Source organism: Artemia franciscana, chromosome 2, assembly GCF_032884065.1.
Source record: "Artemia franciscana chromosome 2, ASM3288406v1, whole genome shotgun sequence".
In the NCBI taxonomy this organism is placed as follows: domain Eukaryota; kingdom Metazoa; phylum Arthropoda; class Branchiopoda; order Anostraca; family Artemiidae; genus Artemia; species Artemia franciscana.
In genome coordinates this window covers 20,010,486-20,037,106 of record NC_088864.1, presented here as the reverse complement: position 1 = coordinate 20,037,106, position 26,621 = coordinate 20,010,486, and the positions used below count along the sequence as shown (strand labels likewise).

The window sequence follows — 26,621 nt, the reverse complement described above, 5'->3', positions numbered from 1 at the left end:
AGGCAAGATAAGAAATATTTACAGAATTGAGGATGCAAGTAGGTGGGATAGAGGAAAGGACAGATGATATACAAAGTTTGAAAATAGAGGGGGAGAGGACAGCACCTTGCCGGACCCCACGTCGTATTGGAATTTCACTATCTGAAACCCTCATATCCGTTTTAATCCGCAAAAAGGAATTTGAATACCAATATCTAAGAAGAAAAATTACCGATATGTTGATACCGTGACTAAAAAGGGAAAAGATAGCTTGGGAATGCGTAACAGTGTCAACGGCTTTGGAGAGATCCAAAGCACATAAATGTAACTCGAATCCCTTTTTAGTAGCCTCAGTAAGAACATTAGCCAAAACTCGATGAGCCTGCTGGCAACCTACCCCAGCTGAAAACCCAATCTGATTTTCACCAAAATATGCCGAAGAATTAACTGATGGGAGGAGAAGATACTCGAACATTTTGCTTATATTGCAGGAAACCGTTATAGGCCTGTAAGGTGCACACACTCAGTCGGAATCTTTCTCTTTTCAGGATTGAAGTAACTGTTCCACACAAAAAACTTTCAGACACAACCGAGGTGCATAAGCACATTTGAAACAGAAGTTGTAAATGTTGGACTAGACCTGGACAATCAACATTTAGGTGTTTGACACTTATACCATCACAATCAATAGAGCTAAACTTAAGCTTCTATATAGCTTGTGCCACCAAAACTAAATTAACTGGGAGTATCTGGTTCTGGCGGAGTGATATGGGAAGCGCAGAAATAAGAAACCTCATAAAAGTAGTATGAACAAAATGGTTTATAGTGTTGAAAATCTGGTCGTAATATTTGCACCAAGCAGCAAGACTAATCGGGCTACTTGTTGACGAAGGGTCATCGATTTTATTTGAATTTACCACATTTTTCCAATCGAAATTACTTGACGGGAATTTGCAAATTTTAGAATTTGCAGACCGTAAATACTTTTTATACTCTAATTTAGTTTTCTGTTTAAGCTGAAATACTACACCGCTACGTGGTCGTTCGCAAGAACCCCAAATACGTAGCCAAAATTTGGCTTTATTTTTCACTGATTTTAGACCCGGATCCCAAGACCATTCAGGCTTCCGCGTATTAAATTTAACACGTTCTTCGGGAACAGCCGCCCTCTCAGCTTCCTTCATGCATGATATAATATCAAAATAATATTTATTCAGAAAATTTTTATCATTTACAAATTTAGATCCAACTTGAAGTAGTTGAAAAGGAACTTTTATCCTAGACAAAAAAGCTGTAAGGGTAGAAATATAAAGAGCCCAATTAGCCTTATTCCAATTTCGTCTGGTAAACCATCTACGATTCCCACGTCTATTAGAACTATCTTGCGACAGAGAAATACCAAGCATGAAGGAAATTGGTAGGTGGTCTATATCGCTTTCTATTTCATGTACAGAAACAGTCGAAACAGAGAAATTGGGAGAGCAAAGAACATGATCAATATTAGTAAGGCTCCCAAAATGATGGATGTAAGAAAACAGACGATTCTTATCCACTAGCTTAAACTCAGATAAAGACTCGAAAACCATATCAGACCAATATTTGAATTCAGTAAATCAGCATTAAAATCCCCGGCGACAACAAATTGATAACCGAGAGATGATGCGGATTCTGTCACTTTTTTCAAAACACTACAGGTCTTGGCAAACTTATTCAGTGATTGAACCGACTTACAATCACAAGGAAAGTACACATTAATAAGTATTAAATCGGCAATTCGCACGGCCAAGAGGTTTTCGTCACTATGGAACAGCACAGGCGTCGTGGATGAAAAGGAGCTACGTCTCAGTATACAGGCGAGGCCTCCGGAAGGTCTACCAAACGTAGATCTTGCATCACTCACAAAAGTAATATGGTTTGCACTCCGTTTCAACAAGTTGGTATTGTCTGAAGATAAAAGATGCTCTTGAAGACAAACTATGTCATAGTTGCTCAAAAGTTCGTCAATGATGTGCTCTTTTTGACGTGTTCCATTTATATTGTACGAAATAACCGAAAATTTTTGTGACATCATTTTTTCACAGCGGTCGCAATACGAGACGTGAGCACTGGACATAATAGACTATATGAAGTGTGAGAATCGCCGGAGTTTGCACATTTAGGTCTATTTGTACAGGGCACATCTTTCGAAAAAATGTGATTTTCGGCGCAGCGCGCACTTTTTTCCACCTGACTGGTACAATCGTTGATAAAGTGATCAGGAGACCTGCACTTAAAGCAACATCGCGGTACACTTACGAAATCATAAATTCTGAAAATCTCGTAACCTATTTCTACTCCATTCTTCATAGCGTCACGTTTTGCAAATGAATCTGAAAAGTCTAGCTTGATAGTTTGGGACAAACCAATTCGGTTTGCGTCAACGACTCCTGAGTGCATTTTGAATTCGGAAGCATTAAATGACAGCGGGATTCCTTTTATTATTCCAAGGCAACGTTTCTGCAGAATCTTCGTGCCAATACCCGAGACTACAGACTTCACAGACTCACAGAAATCAAAAGCTACCGATTTTTCAATGTTTACGAATAGTTTATCTCCCACCGGCCGAATACTAGCAACCGAATCATGACCACTTAATTGATCGATAAAGTCTTTGCGGCTTGTTGGATCTCTAATAAATAAATAAAGCATTTGGATACAGTTTGGACCCAAGCCACTTCTTCGCATTCACAATATCATCGACGTCAAAAAATTCTGTACCAAACTTCTTAATCATCTCATCATCAATTCCTTTTTCAACATTTTGCTGAACAAAATTTAACACCGGAGAATTAGGCAAATTGTCCTCATCACCTCCGTGCATGTTAACTAATTATAGCGCGCTCACAGTGAAATGCACAGTGAAATAACTTGAATGCGGCTCACAGTGATTGCAATCTTGAATGCAAATTAAATCATGAGCGACGGAAATTAAATAATAAGCGAGGGAAGCGTAGTTTCTTGCTACCTGATCCCCGCAGTTTAAGGGAGAATCCACTCCCGGCAGGTACAACGGCCCTTGCGACAAGAAAACTCCCCTCTTCTGCTCGCTTATTATCGCGTAATACGGCGCTTCTACCGTTCCCAAAGTTAACAACTATCTCTATTTACTCTTTTCTCTCTTTTTCCATCAGAAATATCGATCAATCAAAGTTCAATTAATTCCTTTTTTATCTTTTTATCCAGCAATGGAATTGCAGTAAACCAGTCAGACAAGTTTTAATTAAAACCAATCTTTTGCCAAATTTTTCAAAATCCTACTAGCTTCACTGGGATTAAAATTTAATATCCATAAGGTCACTGAGAAAGCTTACTCGTTTGATTTCGTTCATAAATATCCGATTTTGAGATGGATGCATTCACCTTGAACTCTAAATTTATGTAATGTTATCACTTGTTTTTAGCTCTAGTAATACGATTTGAATTAAAATTTATTAAATTAAGTATCTACAGTCAAAATTATATAATTTCTTAGCGAAAATGGAACAAAATTGTCCAATTTTGAAGCCTATATTAAAACGTTCCTCTTAATGTCAATCGTTCCATCCATGTAGTAATTCGTGATATCACTTATGATGATGGAACAGCTCCATGTTAAAGTAGCTAATATCGTCATTGTCAAAAACCCTTCAGTGGAAAAATCCTCTTCTTGAAAAGCATGAAATTCGCTTCGTTTTTCTTTACGCGGATAGCATTTCTTTTTACGGGCTCACTATGTGCAACAGATTCTCGTAGAACGACAAATTAGAGATGATATAAAACCTAATGTAAATTTTCATGAAATTCTTATAAATTGCATTTTGGATGCCATTTCTGGGAAGGATGTGGCCTATTAATCCTTTATAGGTTCTGGTATTAAGTAATTTTATGATATTTGCTTGTTTAATTTTTATATTATATTAAATGTATAATAGTTTGTTGTTGTTTTTTTTTGTCATGTCGTTTATCTGCTGTATTATCGGTTATAAAATTTCTTTTTGTATTAACTAGGATTGCCTTTCTGCGAAGCCATTGATATGTGGAGTTTAGGCTGCGTTGTGGCTGAGCTGTTTCTTGGATGGCCACTATACCCCGGCTCTTCCGAATATGATCAGATACGATATATCTCACAAACTCAAGGAGTTCCTTCTGAGAAAATGTTAAATGCCGCCACTAAGACGCCGAAGTTCTTTTACCGAGATTTTGACTCAAATTACCCATTTTGGAGACTAAAGACACCAGAAGAACACGAGTCCGAAACTGGTAAATTGCTTATATTTTAATTTATCAAAAAATATTCTTAAAAATAGTACCAAGGAGTATTTCCAAAAGATAAGAGTGGTAACAAGGAGTATTGCAAGGAATACAGACAAGATCCATGGGAATAACAGGGTGTGGGGGGGGGGAGGTCTTAGGCCTATCCCAACCTCCTTGATATATCAAGTTCCCCCTATAATTAAGTTTTAATATAATTCGGCTAGTTTTAGCAGCTTTTAATTTCTACCCCTCATGCCAGAACAAAATATTTTGTCGTACGTGCCAGTACTATTTCGTGCTACCCAGAATAATGATAAAGTTTGTTGTAAAAATCCTAGATGAATATATTACTTGGATTTACTTTTTTTTTTTCATTCCTGTAATTTGATTTCTGTTTTACATCGTACCAATGGTTGAAGACCAGCTAAGGAAAAAGGGCGCAATAGCTATATTTGTGTGTTGTTTCTTCTTCTTTTTTTCTAGCTAGCTGTTCTGCATACTAACTTAATTCAATTCAATTCAATTTATTCAAATAAAACTACAATATAACACCAATAATAATAAAGATCCTGGAAGCGAACTTGTTGAGGACCATAACCACAAAAAATTGAAAATGAAGAAGAGAGAAAAAAAAAAAAAAGAAAAGAGAAAACATGAGTAACTAAAGCAAATTGAATAAGAATTTAGAGAGTTATAATATCAAAATTTTAGTACATTGCTATACAGCGTGCGAAAACTTGTGGATAGCTCGACACTGGAGGGTATTATATTCCATTGAAGTATAGATTTATAAATGGGGGATCGCTGGGCGGAACTAGAGACAAACTTGGGGACAATGAAGGAACGGTTGGATGAACGGAGACAGAGGCCTTCAGAATTATTAATATTAAAATAAGATAATAATTGAGGAGGAAGATTTTTATGGTAAGCGGAGTATGCAAGGTATAGATTTAATTTTTTGATGATTTGTTCAAAAGGGATAATACCAAAATCGGAGTACAAGTCCTGGGTGGGATATAGTCGGGGCAGCCGAAAAACTGCTTTGATGGCACGGTTTTGGGCAGATTTTAATTTATTGGTAACTGAAGGAAAAGTGTTGCCCCAAACAGATCCACAGTATGAGATATATGGGTAAATAAAAGAGTAATAAAGGGTGACAAGGATATCGGGAGGAAGAAAATAATTCGCACGATTAATCATACTTACCTGTCGCAAAATTATGGCTCTGATGTAGGACACGTGTGTTGCAAATGATAGGGAGGAGTCTATGTGAACACCAAGAAACTTGGCAACTTCGACCTGTGGGAGGAGATTGGTAGAATATTTTAGGCCAAGTGCTTGCTGAGGTTCATTTTTTTTGTAAGGGGTTCGAAATAATACAACCTGACTTTTCTTGATGTTAATGGTCATGCAGTTAACTAGACACCACTCCTCTACTCTATTTAGAAGGGTTTGAGTAGAGGCGACAACGGATGGTAAATTAGGACCGGTGATGAAAAAGTTGCTATCGTCAGCGAAAAGTACTGGGTGCACTGATGGACCCAGGTCCGTAACCAAATCATTAATATAAAGGAGAAAAAGTATTGGACCAAGAACAGAGCCTTGTGGGACGCCCCTTCGGACAGGTAGGGGATGTGAAGTCAACCCGCCCAGACTCACACTCTGTACTCTACCAGAGAGATAAGAGCCAAACCATGAGAAAGGAACTCCACGAATCCCTAAGTTGTTGAGTTTACTTAATAGAACACTGTGATCAACCATATCAAAGGCCTTAGAAAAGTCCAGAAATAAGCCCAATACAGTATTTTTAAGGTCAAGTTGGGAACGTATAAACTGTGTGGCGTCTATTAGTGCATGAGCAGTTGAAAATTTGGAACGGAAGCCATATTGATGAGGAGAAATCAACGAATCTGAAGAATGAATCCCAAATAAAAAGGGAGAAAGACGTCGGAATATAATTCTCTCGAGCACTTTAGATATAACTGGGAGAAGTGAGATTGGACGATAATTACTTATCTCAGACGGATCGCCTTTTTTATGAATCGGGATAACAATTGCTGATTTAAATATTTCTGGGAAGACTCCATTGGTCATAGACAGGTTTGCTATGTGCACAATGGGTTCACAAACATAGGAAGATACGGTCCTAAGAAGCTTATTACTTATGCCAAAGAAGTCAGGTGTACTACTATTAGAGAGACAATTGATAACTTGAAGCACCTCTTTACGATCAGTTGGAGAGAAAAACATAGATCCAGGATTCTTGCTAGGTTGAACTGACTGGGAGAAGGAACAGGAGTTAGCATTTGGAATATTAGTGAAATAATTATTAAAAGCATCCGGTACTGAACTTGGGTCAATTAATCTGCCACTGATGTCCTTAAGGTTAAGAGGTACAGATCTTGAACTTCTTTTTTTTGAAAGAATTTCATTTATTGTTGACCAAATTTTTTGCAAGTTCCCTTTGCAATGAGAGATTTTCGAATAATAATAATTTTTTTTTGCTTCCCGGACAAGTTTGGTATATAAATTTTTGTATTTTTTATAATTAGTCAGGTCAATAACGTTACTGGTTTTGCAAGCTAACTTATATAGGTCATTTTTTCGATATGAAGAGATTATCAGGCTATTTGACATCCAGGGACGTATATGGCTAGTTTTTCGGTTTGATTTACGAACTGGAAAGGTTGAACTGATAAGATCACTCAGTCCTTGTGTAAAACCATTTGTGGCTGAATTAACATCCTGACAATCCAAAACCTTGGACCAGTCAAAGGATTTCAAACGATCCGTGAACCTGTTCATATTCACAGTATTATATATTCTATTATACGTAGGGGTTTTAGTTCTAGAGGGCTGAGTAGTTGGTAGGGAGGGTAGCGAGAGATAGATTGGAAAGTGATCTGACAGGTCAGAAAATATTATTTTGGAGGACAGGTGGTTTCCCAGGGAAGTGGATACAAAAATGTTGTCAATTACAGTAGCTGTAGACCTCACAGGATCAACTCTAGTAGGAAAAAGGATTGTGGGAAGAAGACCACTTGAGGTGAATGTTTCAAAAAAGGTATCACAATCATTATTATTGCTAACATTTAGTAAATTACAATTGAAGTCCCCAAAAACTATTGCCTTCTTTTGTGGTAAATTAATAAAACTAGAAAAATCATCAAATAGGTTACAAAAGAAAGGGGTCGGAAATGAGGGGGGCTTATAAAATAATGAAAAAATAAGAGAATTCTCGTCAACACTTATGTCTACGATTATTGATTAAATGCATCTATTATTTATAGGTTGCGAGAATAAGGATTCACAGTCTAATAGCCTGGTGAATTTCAGACTTGACCGGATGTAAAGAGAAATGCCGCCAGAGGACTTGGTTAATTTTCTTTCAATATGAATAGCTTGAAAACCAGGGAGGGAAAATTCATTCTTATCATCAATTTCTGAAAGCCATGTTTCCGTTATTCCAATTACGTCGAAAGGGCAGTAACCATTAATTAAAACTAAGTCTTTAAAATTAGCCCACTTATCCCGTATACTTCTGATGTTAAAGCAAATTACATTAAGTTTGGTCTCTTCCATTAGCTTAGGTTTCACATTTTTTACAAAATCAAAAGTGTCGAGATATTCACAGTTAATTTGGTTTAAAGGGCTATCGGGGCTAGCTAAGGGGCTGGTGGGCAAATTATTTTGGTCATCGTAATAGTTAAAAACAACATTATTACACAGTGATAAATTCGTGAGAAACGTAAAATCTTGTACGGTGCACATTTAAACATCCATTGTGGTCTGAGTTTCATCATCTCCTTGATTAGAATATTGGAAATCTTCTTCAGCCGACGAAATATCATTGGTGGTAATTTTGGACTGGGATGGAAAGTTTGCCGTTTTTTTCTTAGATTTCTTGCCTTTGACTAGGGCAGTGGCATCGATTACCGTCTTGGGGGTTGTGGCAATTTCAGACCCTGCATTGATTTGATTTGCAGTTGAGTCTACAGACTTAACTAGCTTTGATGTGGAATCTATGTCCTTTTTCATGGAGGATAATTGAGCCATAGCTGTTTCTAATATGTCATCACCTAGGAGTTTAGTGATAGCTTTCTTCTTGAGAGTATTTTTGGTTTCCTCAGCTTCATTACTAACCTCAATTAAGTGACTGACTGTGAGATAAGTTGCAAGCCTTTGCCATTCTTGGCTATTTTTAGATGAATCTTTTGGAGGGCAGGATGTTGAAGTAAACTTAGGTAAGGGATGGGGGGAATGACTAGAACCTTGAGTATGAACATTATTTGCCTCTTTTGGAAATGATACTGTCTTTGCATCTGCTACAGCAACTGTTGCTTGGCTTCTACTGGGCCGATGGGGTGTGGGTTGCCAAGGGATTCTTGCAGCTACAACTGAGTAGGGTAGGTTCATTTTATCAGATGTTCTAAGGATTACAACTCGCTTTTGGTGAGCTGGGCAAGATTGTTTTTGGAGGGCTGTGTGTCCCTTCCGGTTACAATTTCTGCAGAAAGGTTCTGACTCAGGGCATTCACTAATTGCGTGGCCTGTTTTCCCACACTTAAGGCAAGACGGATGGGACTGTTTGCAGTGTTTTTTGCTGTGGCCGTGGGCTAGACAAGTGGAGCATTGTAGGGGCTTAGGCTTATAAATCTTGTAAAAAAGAGACATACCGTACAAGAATATTTCTCCGCTTAGCTCAACTTTGCAGCAAATGAGGATTGAACGGCTAGGGTGAAGAAAACCTTCTTTGTTTAAACTTAGCCTTATAGCAGTTGAAGGATTGATGAGAAGACCTGAAGAATCTATTAGTTCAGTTTGTATTTCCTCCACTTTTACACTGGTATCAACACCATACAGCACATACTTGTGTAACTTTTCCACATCTTTTTTTGTGGCTAAAATTTTTGAGCCATCAAGAATTATTTCTTTGGATTTTGACAGGACATGGTCTGCCGCCTGAGAAGACGTAAAGTAAATATCAATAGACTCGTCCTGCTTGAAAACAAGTTCAAAATTCACCTTGGTGATCAGAAAGACAGCTTTCCTAATTTGCATTATTCGATCTTTTGAAAAGGGTTGGCCATTGGTTTTCTTGATTGAGACAGTATAATAATTGGGGTGATTGTTAGCACTTGTTTCTGGGACACTTGAAGAGAGGGGTTGCACTATCGTTGGTGAACGAGTTTCATCCTTTTTCCTCTTTTTGCCAGGCGTCTCACCTCTTTCATTAGAGTTAGTTTCGGCTAAGGCCTGAATTCCTGACAAGTGGCTAACAGTTTTGGATCGCGTAGTTGGGGGGGTTCTAGGAAGAGTTTTATAGGTAGGTTGGAATGGCGACCGGCTAAGGGTTTCAGTGGGAGTATCCTTCTCGGGTGGTAGCCTTAGGGGCTTTTTCCCCGTCATTTATTCCGACGAGATACTGCAGATTCACAAACTTAATCACAGTTTTTAATCAGCGATAACACCAATATATTCAATTATACACTAATAATAACTCACTGTGTATGAAGTGAGCAATCCCTCACAATTAAGTCCGCAAGTTAATTGCGCAATCACAATACAGTACAAAAAGTAATCCGGTTAGGTTCATAAGCTAGTTCCTTTTAGTTCAGATACTAGCCCTGATTATTTATATCAGAAAATAAATATTTTTAATTTTCATAATTTTATTTTTTTATTATATTCTATGGTAATCTCAACAAAAATTAGCTTAAAAATAAAAGAATCAGTCTATTTTCTGGAAATTTTTTGTTGAAGTCAAATGAAATTTTACCTTTATTTGAAATTGAAACTTCCGGGTATTAAAATTTTGTTTGTTTTAAGGTTTTAAATTTTACTGGGCAGCGCTGCATTGCGAGTGGTGCTGATATTTAAATTTCCTTTTAAAAGCATTAAAGTTTCTTCTTTTATCATTTTTTCATACTCCTAATTAATTACTAAATGGCATGCAACTAGTCTTGATAGTAGGAACGCTTTTTTTTGCTTGTTTCAATGTTTTCATGGACATGAAAATGTTGTCCCTGAAAACAAAATCTTAAGGTGCGGCACCTTAAGATCTAACTCTAATTTAAGCACTTAAGATTCAGCACTAACTAACTTAAGCCCAAATTTCAAAGTTATATGTAGCTTTCCAAAGTGTATTGTGACATTCATCAATTCAACCTCGGATATGCACATTACGTAAAACCAAGAAAAGTTGATTCACACTTTCTTGCAACAAGCCAAAATACGTAGCATAGAAAAAAAAACAGAAATGACGAAAAAACCTGTCGCTGCGTAGTCCATGCTTCCTGTGAAAAGCCTGTAGCTCTAACTTGCATCAAAAGGACAAGATACATATACAAGTCAGGCACCTGAAAAAGTTTTTCATTGGGGGGGGGGGTAATAAAAAGAACTGTAGATGATCTGAATGAGGAGTGCTAAGAAATTCGAAAGAGCGGAGGTAGACCCAAAGGCCTCGCCCACTTCGGATATGCCTAATTAGCTTCAATAGTTTCAGATGTATTCATACACTGAATCGCAATCACCATATTACTCAGTATTGATCTTAGAGAATGAGCTACACTTGCTTGTAAAATAGAAAAAAATCCTATTTTTGCATGTTTATGACATCCTTTAATATAATAGAAAAATACAAAGCAAATTTAGCAAATACGATTCAGTAGATGAAACTCAATTTCAGTTATTAAATGATAACAAAATTATCTCATTAAGTTGAAACATTTCAAACCTGGAATTTCATAGCAATAGAATCAAAACAAGTACAGTGACCACAAACAACCCAGAAAGACGATCTATTGAAAGATAATACCACCAAACCCCTGCAGGCATAGTATAACAATTCACAGCTGAATCAGAACCAAGATCGTATCCAGGGGGGCGTAGGGGGTTTAAACCTCCCTGAAATGCTTGTCTGACTCGTATAAACGTAACAAAAATGAATATAGACAAATTTTCGATGTGTTTTTTTTAAGTTTTTTTGTCCCCCCACCCTCCCGAAAAATCCTTTTATACCCCCTCCAAAAAAATCCTGGATACTACTATGGTCAGAACCCTTTTAGTAACAAATCTTTTTCGGGAATACAATGGTTTAAAGCAAACAAATTGAACTAAAGATTTTGGCAGATATAACAAGGAGGGGGGTGAATTGGCGGGGGAGCTCATTCCTTTCACATTTAGATTCTCTTCTGGATCTTGTCCTGGATTTAAAAAATACATTTTTGGTATTTTCACTATAGTTTTTCTGGATGTTTTCATTGAAAAATAAAAGAAACAACAAAATTACCCCTCAAGATTTTGAAAGGTACATTTTGCCCCTCCCAAATTTTCGCAAATTGACGTCATTGCTCTTAAACACTAGCGACAATCTTAGCAATCGATTGTGAGCAATGTTGATTCTGAATTTTAATTTCTTTCCTATGTTATATATCCAGCTTATTAACCGCCTAGACTTCTTAAAAGTTGGTCATAAGGTTTATATTCTATGTGTAAGTTTTTTATTGTTACTTTTTTATAGGTGATACCTGGGTTCTCCGATATTTCGATATCTTGACGGAGTCGAACTCTAAGTCTGAACTAAGCAAATTAAAAATTGACAGAACTCTCGATATTCGATATGTCTGGATGCCAAAATCCATGCTTCGAAGCCGTCCCTCTTCATCCTCCTAATAGTAGTTACATATCCCAAAAACAAGGGTATATGTCTTAAAAACATACCACTCACAGATTTTGAATCTAATCAGGCCCATAGCTAGGGGAAGGGGTTCGCCCTCTCCCCCCCCCGAAAATCCGAACTTTTGGGAACTTCCTATTCACACTATCAAAATTATTTATTTTATTGACATTTTAGTGATTATTGGCCGTTTCTGTTTGCGATTGTGGTTGATGTTGTCAGTTAATTTGAAACTGAGATAAAGGAAGGGTCATCTGTTTATCCTAAAATTTTACATTCATCCCATGACTAAGAAAGTTTGAGCTAACCCTTTAATTTTTTCCTAGTAGTAATATTGGAAAGTTTGGCTGCGACAAGAAAATCTACCCAAGAAATGTAGATTTTCTTAATGTGACAGATACTCTTTTATTAGCTCGTTGGAATATATGACATTAGATTTTCCGTAAATAAATTCATTCACAAGGATCAATATCAAAAGGGAAAAAAATGAATAGACAGATAAAAGGCAGGCTCTCAGGGGGGGGGGGTACACAATTTCGATCTCGAATACCCTCTGCACTTCCGTGCTCGCATTTGGCTTGAGATTTCCCCCAGGATATTTCAGACCTATCTTCTGTGTGTGTAGAGTTAACGACGCTTCTTTTGCTACTAACGTCCTTGCATAGGCCCTATAGTATGTTCCTACAGCCATATTCTATCTCTAGGTCCCCTATTACCAAGCTTAGGTCAAACCCTTTGCGCTACCACAGGAAAGATCTCTCTTTTGTATGGTGAAACATGGTGTTTTAAAAATCTACAACGGATAGTAACTTGTATGCAAGAATTGTGTAGTACGTTCCAAAACAGAGTAGATGGGTTCCAAAACAGAGAAACATGTATTTCGTATTTCTGGTGTGTATCATGAAGTTAAGAGGAATTTGTTTTTATATTCACGAAAATAAATAATATTAATGGGTCTTGTTTTATTAAAAATTAACAAAGCATTAAAATGTGTGCTTGAAGCATCTCTTTGAGAAACCACTTTGCTTGGTTGTCAAGAAAGGAAATTTAGTGTTGGTTGTAAGTAGAAACAACGGTTTTTCAGATTCTCTTTAAGGAACGCGTTATCAGGAACGTGATTATGAACATAGCAACGTAACATTTTCGAAATATTTTTTTCAATTTTTATTTTGCGTTAAAAGCACTGTAATAATATACTGGCTTTAATTCCGCCAAGTTATAAGTCAAGGCCCGTTCATAATCAGATTTTTCTAATACTAAGATTTAGTTAGCGCTAATTTGAGCCAGTCAGGTATTTTGTAGGATTTTTTTTCTTATTTGCTGGAAAAACTTGAAGAATTCTGATTGGCTCAGGTTAGTGCTAGCTAAATCTGTGTATCAGTAAGTTCATATCGTGAATGGGCCTTTACTATTGCTGTCTCTAAGTTTTGAATTCGCATATAATTTAACGAATTTAGAATTTAAGACGAATCTAAGTGTCACAATTCTTCTCAAGCTTTGGATATGCTTATGTTTTCTTATCATTTTACAGCAAAAGATGATAGCAAGGTGATAAGAGTGAGTGTGGTAATTATCGAGGCATTAGTTTGGGCTCTCTAGGGAGCAAATTACTTAGTAATATGACACTTTTTAGACTGAGAGATGGTGTAGACAAAGTTTTAAGAGATGCAGTGTGGTTTTAGAAAAAGGTAGAGGATAGGTCTACCAAATTTTCACTCTTGGTTAATAGTTGAGAAGTGCTTGAGTTTCAAATACCTTTAGCCCTCACTTTTATAGATTATGAGCAGTCGTTCGATTCTGTCGATAGAAGAGCTTTAGCTATGTTCTTATCCTTGTATGGTATACTAGAAAAATACATTTAAGTGATTAGTGCTATGTACGAGAATAACACTGCTGCGGTTAAGGTAAGAAATGAGGTTAGCAGCTGATTTCGTATTAAATCAGGAGTTAAGCAGGGTCGTGCTCTATCCCTCTTTATATGGATCTTTTGATGTTTTTTGTCATAACTTCACTTCACTTAAGTCTCCTGCCGGGCACTGCTCGGCGTAGAGAGTGACGTCTGCCTCCTCCACCCACTTCGGTCCATGGCGAGTATTTGCTCTTCGCCCTGTCTGATGTTTGCCATCGCCAAGAACTCAGACAGGCTGTCGGACCAACGTTTCTTCGGTCGGCCTCGAGGTCGCTTCCAACCAACTTTGATAGGGTCGAAGTCATAGATCATCTTTGCGGGTAGATGTGGTGGCATTCGAAGCAGATGCCTGAACCATCGTAAGGTTCGCTCGGCTGTTTGAGTCGAAAACCAAGACTGCTTTATGAGCTGCAGAAGCTTTTCATTGCTGACGAAGTCAGACCATCGTAGGCCCTCAATCCTCCTCAGGCTCTTTGCATGAAATACGTCTATTTTCTTGAGGGTTGCAGCTGATGCTTGCCATGTCTCAGCTCCGTTAAGCATCACAGAACCGACTAGAGCGTTGAAGATTCGCAGTTTCGTTGTGCGACTGATATTTGGTTTTCGCCATAGGTGACGATTCAGTCTACCCATGACAGAAGACGCTTTAGATAATCTTGCCTGCAGATCGGGGAGAAGTGAGCCATTTGAAGAAATTATGGAGCCCAGGTAGGTGAAGTCTTTAACAACCTCGATGCTAGTGGTGCTGTCCAGGCTAACTGGAGAGTTAACAGCAGGAGAAGACGGGTCTATGGCCATAATTTTAGTTTTGTTCCAGTTTATATGCAGTCCTACTTTGGCAGCCTCTTCTCGCAGAATTCGGAGCGCTTCCAGCAGCTGCTCCATGGAGTCCGCCAGAATGGCCAAGTCATCGGCAAAATCGACATCTGTGATGGTATGATCTCCGAATTTGAGCCCAAAGCTGAGACGTGAAGTGGTTTTTGTCATAATGTAATCTATGATGACATTGAAGAGCTCTGGGGCCACTGCACATCCTTGGCGCACCCCTGTCGTGATTTGAAAGAACGGGCTGCGCCGACCATTTACTTGTACACAGCTCTCCGTCCCATGGTGCAGCACCTTGAGAAGTCTGCAATATTTCTCGGGTAGGCCAGTCAACTCTAGGATCCGCCAAAGAGCTTTTCGATCGACTGAGTCAAATGCAGCACGGAAGTCAACGAAGGCAATAAATGCTTTCTGTCGGAACTCTGTGGTCTTCTCTACTATTTGTCGAATCGTGAAAATCTGCTCGATGGTTGAACGATCCGACATAAAACCAGCTTGCTCCGGTCGCCGGATTTTTCGAATGATGCTCCGACATCGATCCAGCAGGACCATTGAAAACAGTTTGTCAGGGACTGACAGTAGGGTTATTCCCTGGTAGTTGGAGCAGTCGCTTCTCGAGCCTTTTCTCTTCCATAAGGGGATGATGACACCCTTCCGCCAATCCTCAGGAATTATCTCTGTTTGCCAGATTGTAGAGAACAGGGTGTGTAGAAACAGGAGCATTGCAGGACCTCTATATTTTAGCAGCTCTGAGTTTAAGCCACAGATACCCGCAGCTTTATTATTCTTGAGTCTTTTTACTGCATGTCCAATTTCTGAGGGGCTGAAAGGCTCATCTGGAGGAACATCTGTTCCAGGTCTTTGACTGCAAGGTTGGCTGGGACTATCATTAGGAGGCGCAGACGGACCAGTATTGTTGAGGAGCGAACAGAAGTGGTCCTTCCACCGCTCAAGACAAGAACCTTCGTCGGAGAGAAGTGCACCATCCCTGGACAGGACGGGACCCAAGGTGGGAGTTTTATTTTCAGTGAGGTCTCGGAGATGCTTGAATAGGCTGCCCATGTCTTTCTTTTTTGCAGCTAGCTCAATTTCATCGGCTTTCCTTGCAACAAACTGGGTTCTATCCCGGTGAATGAGTCTGTTCCGCACTCCATTGAGCCTCCGATATATGGTCATGTCCCCAAGAAGTCTTGCCTTCCGTCTTTGCTCTATGACTTGCAGTGTTTCATTAGTTAGCCACGATTTCTTTGGATAACTCCTCTTGCCAAGCACTAGTTGTGCTGCTTCTCTGGTCTGCAATTTAAAATGCTTCCAGAGATCTTCGCTGCTATTAAGTGAGCCAAGGGCCTCGAAGCGATTCAATATCTCGATACTCTACTTCTGGCGAGTATCTGGTTCCTTTAGTTTCCCAATATCTGCAGCGACGGGTTTTCTTTTCGATCGTTGTGTATGGAGGCGAAGCCGAAGATCGGCGCACACAAGCCTATGGTCTGCGTTTCCAAGCTCTGCTGATCTGTAAGTTCTGCAGTTCTTCATCAATGATCTCCAGCGTTTGGAAATAATGACGTAGTCAATCATCTTCTTTGTACGACCGTCATTACTATACCACGTGTACTGATGAATAGTTTTGCGTTGGAAGTAGGTGTTTGCAATGTAGAGGTCGTGAGATCGGCACAGTTCAAGTAAGCGGAGCCCATTGTCGTTAAGTGGGTCGGGGGATACAGGACCAACTGTGCCACGCCATAAACCCATATCATTGCGCACTGTCGCATTAAAGTCGCCAAGGAGAACAGTTATATCATGGGGGGGGGGTACTGTTGCAAGGCATCTGGACAAAGCAGAGTAGAAATCCTCCTTAGTTGCATCATCAGAATCGTTGGTCGGGGCATAGCATATGATGACAGTCATCTTGCCATACTTGTGTCCAAAGCGGGCCTTCATTAATCTGTCCGATACAGCTTCGTGTAAAAGTAAGGCCTTTCTTGTAAGGCTATTTAGTGCAAGGCCAACACCCTTCCTTCTCGAGCTTCCTCCAGACCAGAGCAATGAGTCACTGTTACCTATTCGCTCTTCTCCGCTTCCGGTAAGACGTGTTTCTGTAAGACCTGCAATTGACACTTTATTCTTGCGAAGTTCTTCAGAGAGTAGGTTCTTTGACGCAGGTTCATTCAAAGTCAAGACATTCCAGGTGGCTATTCATAGCCCCCTTCGGTCCATAAGGTTTAGTCTGTCAGTCTTTCTGACGTCGTCAGCATGTCCATTGACGCGCGATGGTCGAGATCTTAAAAGGGAATCCGGGTCCGAGGCTATATTGTCACTTTTCGTAGCACTTAATTTTCGGGTGGAGGGTCGCTAGCCCAACCGACCCTAGGCCTGGAATCTGATTAGAGCTAGGTTAAACCTAGGTGCTGAGATTCCCGGGTTGGGCTCCACCCGTCACATGAAGTTGCGGCCGTCCTGATCGGAGTGTTTAGTTAGGGGAGAAACCCCATATCCAGAGGCACGTGGTCAGCAGACAGAGTCTGCCTCATTCCGGACGAACTCCATTCACCTCATAAGGAGCACAGAAAAGCCAGTAGAAGACCACGGAATCAAATGGGGGGGGGGACTGTCCTGGATTTAGATTATGCTGATGATTTAAGTATCCTAGATGAAAGTGTGAGCAAAACGAATGAACTTTTAGAGGTTTTGCGAGTTCAGGGTGCTAGAATAGGTTTGAAAATTAATTTTAAAAATACTGAGTCACTAAGGATAGGAATAAGTGAAGATGAAAAGGTGATGTTGGATAACGATAAGATTGATCAGGTAGACAGCTTCACTTACTTTGGTAGTATTATTAGTAAATACGGTGGGGGCAGTTAAGATGTTAAAGTAGGATAGCCAAAGGCTCAGAGTGTTTTTCACAGTTAAAAAAGTTTGGAAGAATAGGAAAAAAATTAATAGATGTTTTCCTGAGTAATTGCCTACGGGCTGTTATAGGTACCTCGCTGACTGACCGTATTTCAAACATTAGGCTTTACGAAAAATGCCATTCATTTCCGTGGTATGCTTTTCCTTTTTCTTCAAATCTGTCACTATTTCGTCAAAATAATTTCATGATTATCCATTTTTTCACCGTTCTTTGATTAATTTTTTTTTCAGCCTCATTTTGTAGGTGATGATGTAAGTAGCCCGTGATATAGGTTGATATTGTTTTTCAGGTATACGTTCCAAAGAAGCGAGAAAGTACATTTTTAATTGTTTAGAGGACATTGGGCAGGTTAATGTGCCAACAGAACTTGAAGGTAGTGAGCTCCTAGCTGAAAAAGTTGACAGAAGAGATTTCATTGATATGCTGAAAAAAATGCTTACTATGGATCAAGTAAAATTATTTTTCTTTTTTTATTCCTCTTGCAGAGTACATACTAAATATACGGTCCTTAAAGCCTGTGGAAAATTTGCTATATTACTAATTTGAATTGTGTACAGTGATCGTTCGGTACAAGAAACACTAATAATCGTTAGTTTTCCTTTTTATAATGCATATTTGTATCTATTTTCTTCTTTGCTCTACAAATTCTAAAGAGTTGAGTGAAAACTGGATACTAGGAATAGATATAAAAAGATACCACCTAAAACAAAACGGGAGTTTACCTTCTCCTCCCCCTTGATCAAATTTTTTGGACCCATTGTCCACGCAAAATTTTGTGTAGAGAAGTTTAGGAATTTTGCTGCGATTCTTCGACATATTAGCGCAAAACATCAAATTTGTATCAAGTTATTCAAATGTGAATAACTTACCAGTAACAAAACTAACTACGAACACCATTAGAATAAGCGAGCATACTAAATCTGATATATTGACTTATAATATAATTGTTATAGTGTATATTCCAGTTTCATTTCTGGGGCTTCCCTCCCAAATATCACCTTAATTAGCTTTCTCCGAAATAATAAGAACTTTAATTTAGGAACAATTGATGAACCGTTATTTGTTGCAGAGATGAGTATTGTTTGCGAATTCTTCAATTGGAAATTTAAGTAATAGGACACATACTGTGTATTATTATAGACTTATTACCTGAATGGATACCAGATGGCATAGAAAAATTATTATTATTGAGCAAGTTTTAATACTCATGGTAGCTATCAGGTACGGAAAAAATTCCAAAGCGGCCAGTAGCAAAATTCGATAGAATTCCAAAATCTGCCGACACTTTAGCAGCACAACTTGTGTTTTGATAGCTTTTCTTTGAGCGAAAAGTATTTTGATATGCAAAAAATGGTATTTTAAGACAAAATCTGCCAACAAATTTGAAAACTGCCAAGCAACATTGCTACTTTGCTACCCCACTTTTTGCATGGCGAGTTGCAATCAATCTATGACCTAGGCACAGTTTTCCTTATTATGCTTTGAACACCTGGAAAGTAACCTTAACTGGCGTGCTCTGGCAGAAAAAGCGTAAGGAGATCACCAAAGCACATGCTGTCTGGGGTTTGTTAGTTCACATGCTGTCTGGGGAACTTAATATTAATTTTGGTTTTTACATCTCATGTCCTTTTCTCTATTAATTACAGCTTAAAAAATTGCACCCCATGCGTCCGTTCTAGCTAAATTCAGTGGAGGTTTCTTTCAACTTCTGGACCAATGCTAGTTAATTAAGGAAACAAGGAGGAGCTGCTTTTCAGTCGTGAGACGATTGATATTTTAGAAAAACATATGATTCCCATGGATGGCAAGTGGGAATGATGTGTAGGAATATATTTTATGGCATTGAAAAAAAAAGTTTTTTTTTAGATTGCGGGTGAACGAGGCGTATTCCTGACGCAATCATTTATATTGTCATCACAAACTATAAAAAGAAGAAAGAACTTGTTCTACGGGTCATTGTAAAACGTGGATGTGACTACCTTACCTTAGACCGTACCTTAGTCCCTGCGCAACTGTTGGTGGCACATAGGGCGTCGACGAAGCTTCCCCGTTCGTCCCGAAGCGGTGACCTCTTCCGACTGAGTTACTAATGAGGTCTCAGTCGTCTTCGAATTTTGACCAGAAGTTCACCGCAAGGTGTTCTTTGAATCACTTTGTCTTCTTGTGCCGTCTGGTTTCCAATGATAGGGTGTTCAATGAAGACAGCCTTCTTTCATACGAAGTATATGCCCTAATTATGTCTACCTCTTCTTCCTGAAAACAGCAGCAATGAGTGGCTGGTCCGTTCTACTGCGGATTCCAGAGTTACTGATTCTCTGTTACCAGCTTATATTTAAAATTATGTGCACATATTCCAGCTGCTGTTCATTTCCAGCACTCACGAGCGTAAAAGAGTAAGGAGAGGCTGTTACTATTGAAGAGACGATGTCTGGGTTTTAGAGAATAATTAATGCTCCTACTAATGGGCTTTAGTCTATCAAAAGTCCCGTTTGACTGACCAATTCTACCTTTAATTTCGGTCATACCATCGCAACCGATCCAGCTACCCCAGATATTTGAACTCCTTAACCTGTTCTAGATTCTTATTTTTGCAATGCAAAACAGGTGGTGTGCTCGTGATGGAGATGCTTTTTGATTTGTCAGCATTTCTGATCGAAATTTTCTGTAATTGCGTCAAGTTGCTGATATAACCTCTGTTTAGGATCTTCTATCAAGACTACAACACCCGTGAAATTTAAAATCAGAGAGCTGCTTACTTTTGCTCCATATCCAGAGTTTCTTATTAATATTCAGTCCACATTATAATTCCGAAAATAAGTGTAGGGAGTACACATCCCTAACGGACGCCAGACATGGTTTTGAAAAATCCGGTTGTGCGATGTGACTACACAGGTCTTAAAACTATTTTAGCCCCTAAAACTATTTTGCTGACAATTAATATGCACAAGTAGAATCCAGAGGCTGAATTTGTAAAAAAAAACGAATCCATTTTTAACATTTTTTTCATTCGAGACTGCTAGTTCACTTATTCTAGTTAAAATAACTTTAGTTATTGTCGTTTGCAAAAATACTTATATATTGAGACGCGTTGAAAAAGTGGTGAACATTGTTAAAGTCTGTTTTTTTTTTCAGTTTGCCTAGTAGTGAGAAGGAACAAATGGAAAGAGGATGAAGTTAGAATTTTAAAACTGTATTTCTATTTGGTATTTCTGTATTTTTTTAACCTCTAAAAAACGAACTTTTTCTTTACCGGGTATTTGCGCATAATATAACTAGAACCAGTGATCCATCTTCTTTTTCTGTTTTATTATTGTTTCTCTTATGGAGTTGCTAGATTTCTCTTCTGAATAACTCATATAGTCATAAATAAACTATGCTAATTTTTCGTAAAATTAAGGTTGATTGGCAATTTTTAATTACTTTTTCCTTTGTCCCAGTTTTTTATGCTCCAAATATAGTCATACCTTGACTATATCTATAACAAGCTATCTTTCAGTACTACTTGCCTTTTATTGAGTAAATTAATTAAAGCAAAGTTTTTTTCAGCTGAAAGTAAGGGACGACATTAAAACTCAAAATTAACAGAAATTATTCCGTACTTGGAGGGTTTGCCCCCTCCTCAACACCTTGCTCTTCACGCTAAAGTTTATAGCACTTTTAAAAAAACTTCCTGTTCTAATCAAACGGCCCTCGTGTTTCAGGAATCGTTCTTAAAATATTGAGACAAACAGTGAAACTTTAGCGTAAAGAGGAAGGTATTTAGGAGGGAGGCAACCCCTTCATATACAGACTATTCTTTTTTAGTTTTAATGCTGATCCTTACTTTCAGTGGAAATGGCTTGTTTTTTAATTTAATTTCTGATCAGTTTTCAAACAATGCCGGTAAATCTGGCTCGCTGTCCGTAAAAATTTCCCTCCCCTCACGGGAAACTCCTCCCTGGAAAGTTCCTCCCACTTAAAATATACCCCCCCTCCCCGTAAAATTCCTTCTGGATAATTCCATTCTTGCTGAATATCCCCCCTCTGTAAAATTTCATACAGAAGATTCAACATGAAAAGTTCTCCTTAGCATACTTTCATTTGAAAAAGACAAAGCTTTAATCGTTTTTCCAATCACTTCGGAAATCCCCCATCCCGTGGAAATTATTTTCCGGAAATCCAAACGCTGAAAATTTCCCCGGGCAGTTCCCCGGAACATCTCCCCATGCAAACTTGAGTAGGCTAAGAGAAAGTAAGACAAATAAAAGACAAGTTATCTCCATAGAAACCCATCCCAAGTGCAACCCCCCTCCCAGAGATATGTGTATACTTCCCAATAAGAAATACTGTATGCAAAAATTGGACAAATTTTATAACTGAAAGACTTATCCCCAGGGTCTGGGGAAAGGGGTCAGGTTATATCCAAAGGCATAGTTTTGGGACTTCAACTATTCTGAGCAAAATGGCTATCTCAAAATTTTTTATCGGACAATTTTGGGGAAAAGGGACGTGGGAGGGGGTCTAGTTGCCCTCTAAATCTTATTTAGTCACTTAAAAGGGGCACTATAACTTTTAATTTCCGTTCAAATGAGCCATCTCCCGATGTTTTAGGACCATTGGTTCGATACCATCACCCCCTGGAAAAAAACGCACCGTGAATCTTTCTTCTGACAAAAAATATATACTTTCGTATTTTGCCAGATAGGAGGTTGAAACTTCTGCAGTAAGGTTCTCTGATACGCTGATTCTGATGATGTAATGTCATTAAGACTCTTTGACTTTTAGGGGTTATTTCTCTCCTTTTTCGTAAATCAAGCAAATTTTCTCAGGCTACTAGCCATTTATGGGTAATAAAAAGCGTAATGAATCTTAAATATTTTGAATCAGCATAATAAGGTGATGCTTTTGATATATTTATTGGTCTCAAAATTCTGCTTTCAAAGTTTACGGCTTCTTACTTACGTTTCGTCACCATGAATTTTGTGGAAAACGCATGACTCCAAATCAAGCATTGAATCACCACTTTTCCATTATTGAATCACCTTTGTCTTTTTTATTATTATTAGTTTTCGGAGTTATTATCTTTGGCTTTGGAATGGCTCTCCTAGTCAAAAGTAGACTGTATACATTTTCTTTTTAATATTAAGATTGATATGTGGCTACTTTTTTTTTATTATCAGAGTTTTCTATGCTCCAAATACCGTCATGCCTTGACTTGACTATATCCATAAAAACCTATTTTTTAATAAGACTCGACCTTTGTAGGAAAGACGCATAACTCCTGGCGAAGCATTGAATCACCAGTTTTGCACCATGACTCATTTACTAGACTACGCTCACTGCTCTCATGTCAAGGCATCTGTCCAGATGATGGAGGTCTGCAAAAGGAGTATCTACAACAATTCCTCTGGCTCTAGTAACCACCAGCAGCCCTCTCTTGTTCAAACAATCACATTCAACAATCAACTTGCTCCTCCTTCAGTAAGTGGGGTATTAGTGGGATAAAATAGAATAGAAAATGTTTACTGACCACAATAACTTTAGAGTAACAAGATAACAAATTTTTTGCCCTTGGACTCCTCTTAGGTCTGTTCATGCCTGAAAACTTCGATTTTCTATGACTTTTCTCCGAGTTGTTTCAAATGAACTTTTTAAGGTAGTATCAAGTTTTCGCCAATGTTGCCATGTTGAACCGTAAAATTGATAAGTTAAATTTGTTAATGATACTTGTCCGTCATAATTCAAACATCAACTATCTATTATCTCCAAAAACAACTACGCCTTCAAAGACAAGCTACATCTTCTTAATCCTTTTAGCACTATTTATTTTTGGCTCATTTTTGCTGCTTTTTCACCCACGATTCTTTTCTTCTTTTCTTCTTTGTCTTTTTTTGGCGCCAGCACAACCAAAAACCGCATAAATGCATTTGGAGTTCTTTTTCTTAAACAAATGAATTCCCAGTTGTTGTTTTTTTTTTTAGACACGTGGTCGTGTAAGCTTCCATATAGACAATTCTAACAACCAGATTTTCACTGTCATTGGTACTTTAAGTTAATAGAGAGAGAAAGAGAGAGAGAGAGAGAGAGAGAGAGAGAGAGAGAGAGAGAGAGAGAGAGAGAGAGAGAGAGAGAGAGAGAGAGAGAAAGAGAGAGAGAGAGAGAGAGAGAAAGAAAGAAAGAAGTGATCTATGGATTTTTCATTTGGAGCTAAGATTGCTGGACTTCTCATTCACTCTAAGACAGGAATTGGATTCCTGTCTGATAGTTAAAATGATCTATGGATTTTTTTTATTTGGAAATAAGATTGCTGGACTTGTCATTTTTTCTAAAACAGAAGTTGGATGCTGGTTGGTAGTATGTCTCATTATGGAGAAAAACTTGAGTGGCAACCAAATTGCAAAACGGCGTTCAAGATGACTAAGGAAAAAAGGCGTGCCCTCCATAGTATAACGATGACGTAATGAAAACCAGAGTGACACTTCTCATTAATCATGATCTAACTACTAGTGAGTTGTAGCTCCCCTTGTGCCGTGAAACGCTTGTTCATTAATGCAAAAAATATTTGTCCTGTGAACTAAACCTTTTAATATAACTAGAAACTTCATATTAAGCATTCAATTAAACAAAATAAAAAAAAACAGAATAATTAAACAAATTGTTGTAGTGGCAATCAACAAATTTGATGCTATTTTATCTCGTTATAGTCTTTATCTCTTACTTTTTTCTCAATTCTTTTCTCCAATCCTGTTCTTTTCCTTCATACTATAGTTATGTTAAATTATTACTGTACAATCATTTAAATTGTAGTTTGAAGGTCATTTAATCATAACATATTTCCAACAACACAAAATTAGACACACACACACCCCATCCATTGGGCTCTTTGGCCCAAAAAACAGGGTAAAAGAAAAGAAAAAATGAATCAAACTATAAAAGAATAAAAAAATGACGCCAGAAAAAAAGCCTCATTTTAGTTGAAATGAGGCAATACTCAAAAGAAAAAGAAAAGAAAAAAAATATGGCAAAAAAAAATACACAAATAAAAGAATTTAAGAAATAAGTCAATATCTTTATAGTAACGATGTAATTAGAGTCAGAATGACACTTGTCATCAATCACGACCGAACCTATTCTTGGTTTTTCACTGACTTCTGTGTCGGTTTATCAATAATGTAAGGGCATTCTTTTATTCAATTATATACTCATTGTACGATCATTTCAGGAGAAAGATCTTTCCGTTTTGGGGGGCTTTTCTTAAACTGTTTAGTCTCTTTTTGTATTAATTCTTATTTAAATTCTACTGAATATAGTTGTTTTTGTTGTGCTTTCGTCAAATTATGGCAGTCATCTTCTAGTTCATCATTTTATCGTACTAGTTGAGTTGATATATGCATTTTGCATTGTTGAAATGGTTTCTAGTGCCCATAAATGGTCTCAAAAAACTCCATTTTTCTATTAAAAAAAAGTAATTCTTGGCCAATCAGCCGTTTTTGTTGAATGGGATGCCATATCTTTAGCGTATCTGAGCTTACTTGTAAGTCATTTGTGTCCAAACTTCGCTCGGGTCCTAGCACTCGGCTTGCGGTAGGCTTGTATATATTTCTGCATTTCTGCTGCGTTTCTGCTTAGCGTGTGAATATTTGTGTCAGAAAAACTAATGGACCTAGGTTCTTTTTTATATATTTTTTTGTATTCAAATTTTTAATTCAATACTTAATATATTCTTCTAATTTCAGTACTCTCTATATAACAATCGTCCATCGGCTTCAAACCGTCACCACACGAATCCTCGTTCAGATCCATTTCCACAGCAAGTCGTTTCGTCTCTTCTTTGTCAGCCGTCTAATTATGGGTCTTTAGCATCCCCTGCAAAGGCTGCACCAATGGTGGTACAACAATCAAATACGGTGCAACTTGCTCACCAGCAGCAATACGTCCCAGTTTCTGTCGTAGAACCGACTCGCCAAGTACTTCTAACAGTAAGTGTTCTATGTTTACTTGCTCTCTTTTTATTTTTTAATCATAGTCCAAATAAAACGAAATTGAGCTTTTTAATTTTGTGAAGTGACTCTAATATGTTTCTGGATTTGACTTATGATTCAGTCGGATTACTTGAGCTTGAAAAGGTGTTTAAGCAACACTTAGTTTTTTAGTCATACAGTTTGGAGAAGAAGTTTAAATTTGGTTGGTAAATAGGCTGCATGACTCTGCTATTTTTTAGGGATTCCTGGGAAAAACAGACTTACTAGCAGTAATCTAGAATATTTATGCCAAACATGCCCATTTTCAACATTTTGATGCAGTTGTGTTCTTAGTGTCTTTAATATCATTTTTTTATAGTCTATTTATTAATTAGTCTTTAACTAGCCCAAAAGGCCCACTTCCTGGGTCTTTTGGCTAGCAAAAAGCTGATAAGATGCTGGCAATTCTAGTCAAAAGGGCAAAATCATCAAACGCCTTTCCTTGAGCCCTCTCCCCAGACCTTCGCCTACTATGCTATGCCAATTCGAAATCCCTATGATCCAAGAAATATATATGATGTATGATATATATATATATATTCAGGATAGCATCCTGAAAAGAGAAAAGGAAAGGTATTAAACGGACAAGGCGGACCGAGAAGTAAAAATTCATAACATCAAAGAGCGTTATCAAAATGACGATCCGTGTTCCAGCGGTAGCTAACACTAGTCAGATAAAAAAAAAAAAAAAAAAAAAAAAAAAAAAAAAAAAAAAACTTTTCCTTCGCTTGAATAACAAGGAACATATATTGACTGGAAAATCAAGAAAAGTGGTTGCAACTACAGTATTCTACATATACGGCATCTTTTTTCTTTTCCTCATATAGCGGGCACTGGGACATCGTACAGAGCTGTTTAATGGCTCATTTTAAAGGAAACTGATGGGGTTGAAAACCCTTTTGTAATTAAAAATTTAACATATAATCAATTCTTTACGAAAAACTGCATTTTTCTATAGAACTGTAGTAGCTTTTTGTTATTATAACATCAGGAATTTGTTACCTCTACGTGCTTTTTTAAATAAACTATAATGAAGAACGAACTCTA

At 37.9% G+C, this 26,621-nt stretch overlaps 1 protein-coding gene across 4 annotated transcripts in view; it reads left to right on the top strand.

The window, feature by feature from the left end:
• Positions 1–26,621, top strand: part of LOC136038434 (homeodomain-interacting protein kinase 2-like) — a 121,780-nt gene that overhangs the window by 32,382 nt on the left and 62,777 nt on the right. For all 4 annotated transcript variants that reach the window (XR_010620205.1, XR_010620204.1, XM_065721517.1 and 1 more), the window contains exons 8-11: positions 4,006–4,257; positions 17,864–18,024; positions 22,819–23,034; positions 25,290–25,532. Coding sequence is in view for 2 of the 4 variants with exons in the window: in XM_065721517.1 (XP_065577589.1) it covers positions 4,006–4,257; positions 17,864–18,024; positions 22,819–23,034; positions 25,290–25,532 (872 nt within the window). In the remaining 2 variants the exon portion in view is untranslated. The remainder of the gene's footprint in view (positions 1–4,005; positions 4,258–17,863; positions 18,025–22,818; positions 23,035–25,289; positions 25,533–26,621) is intronic.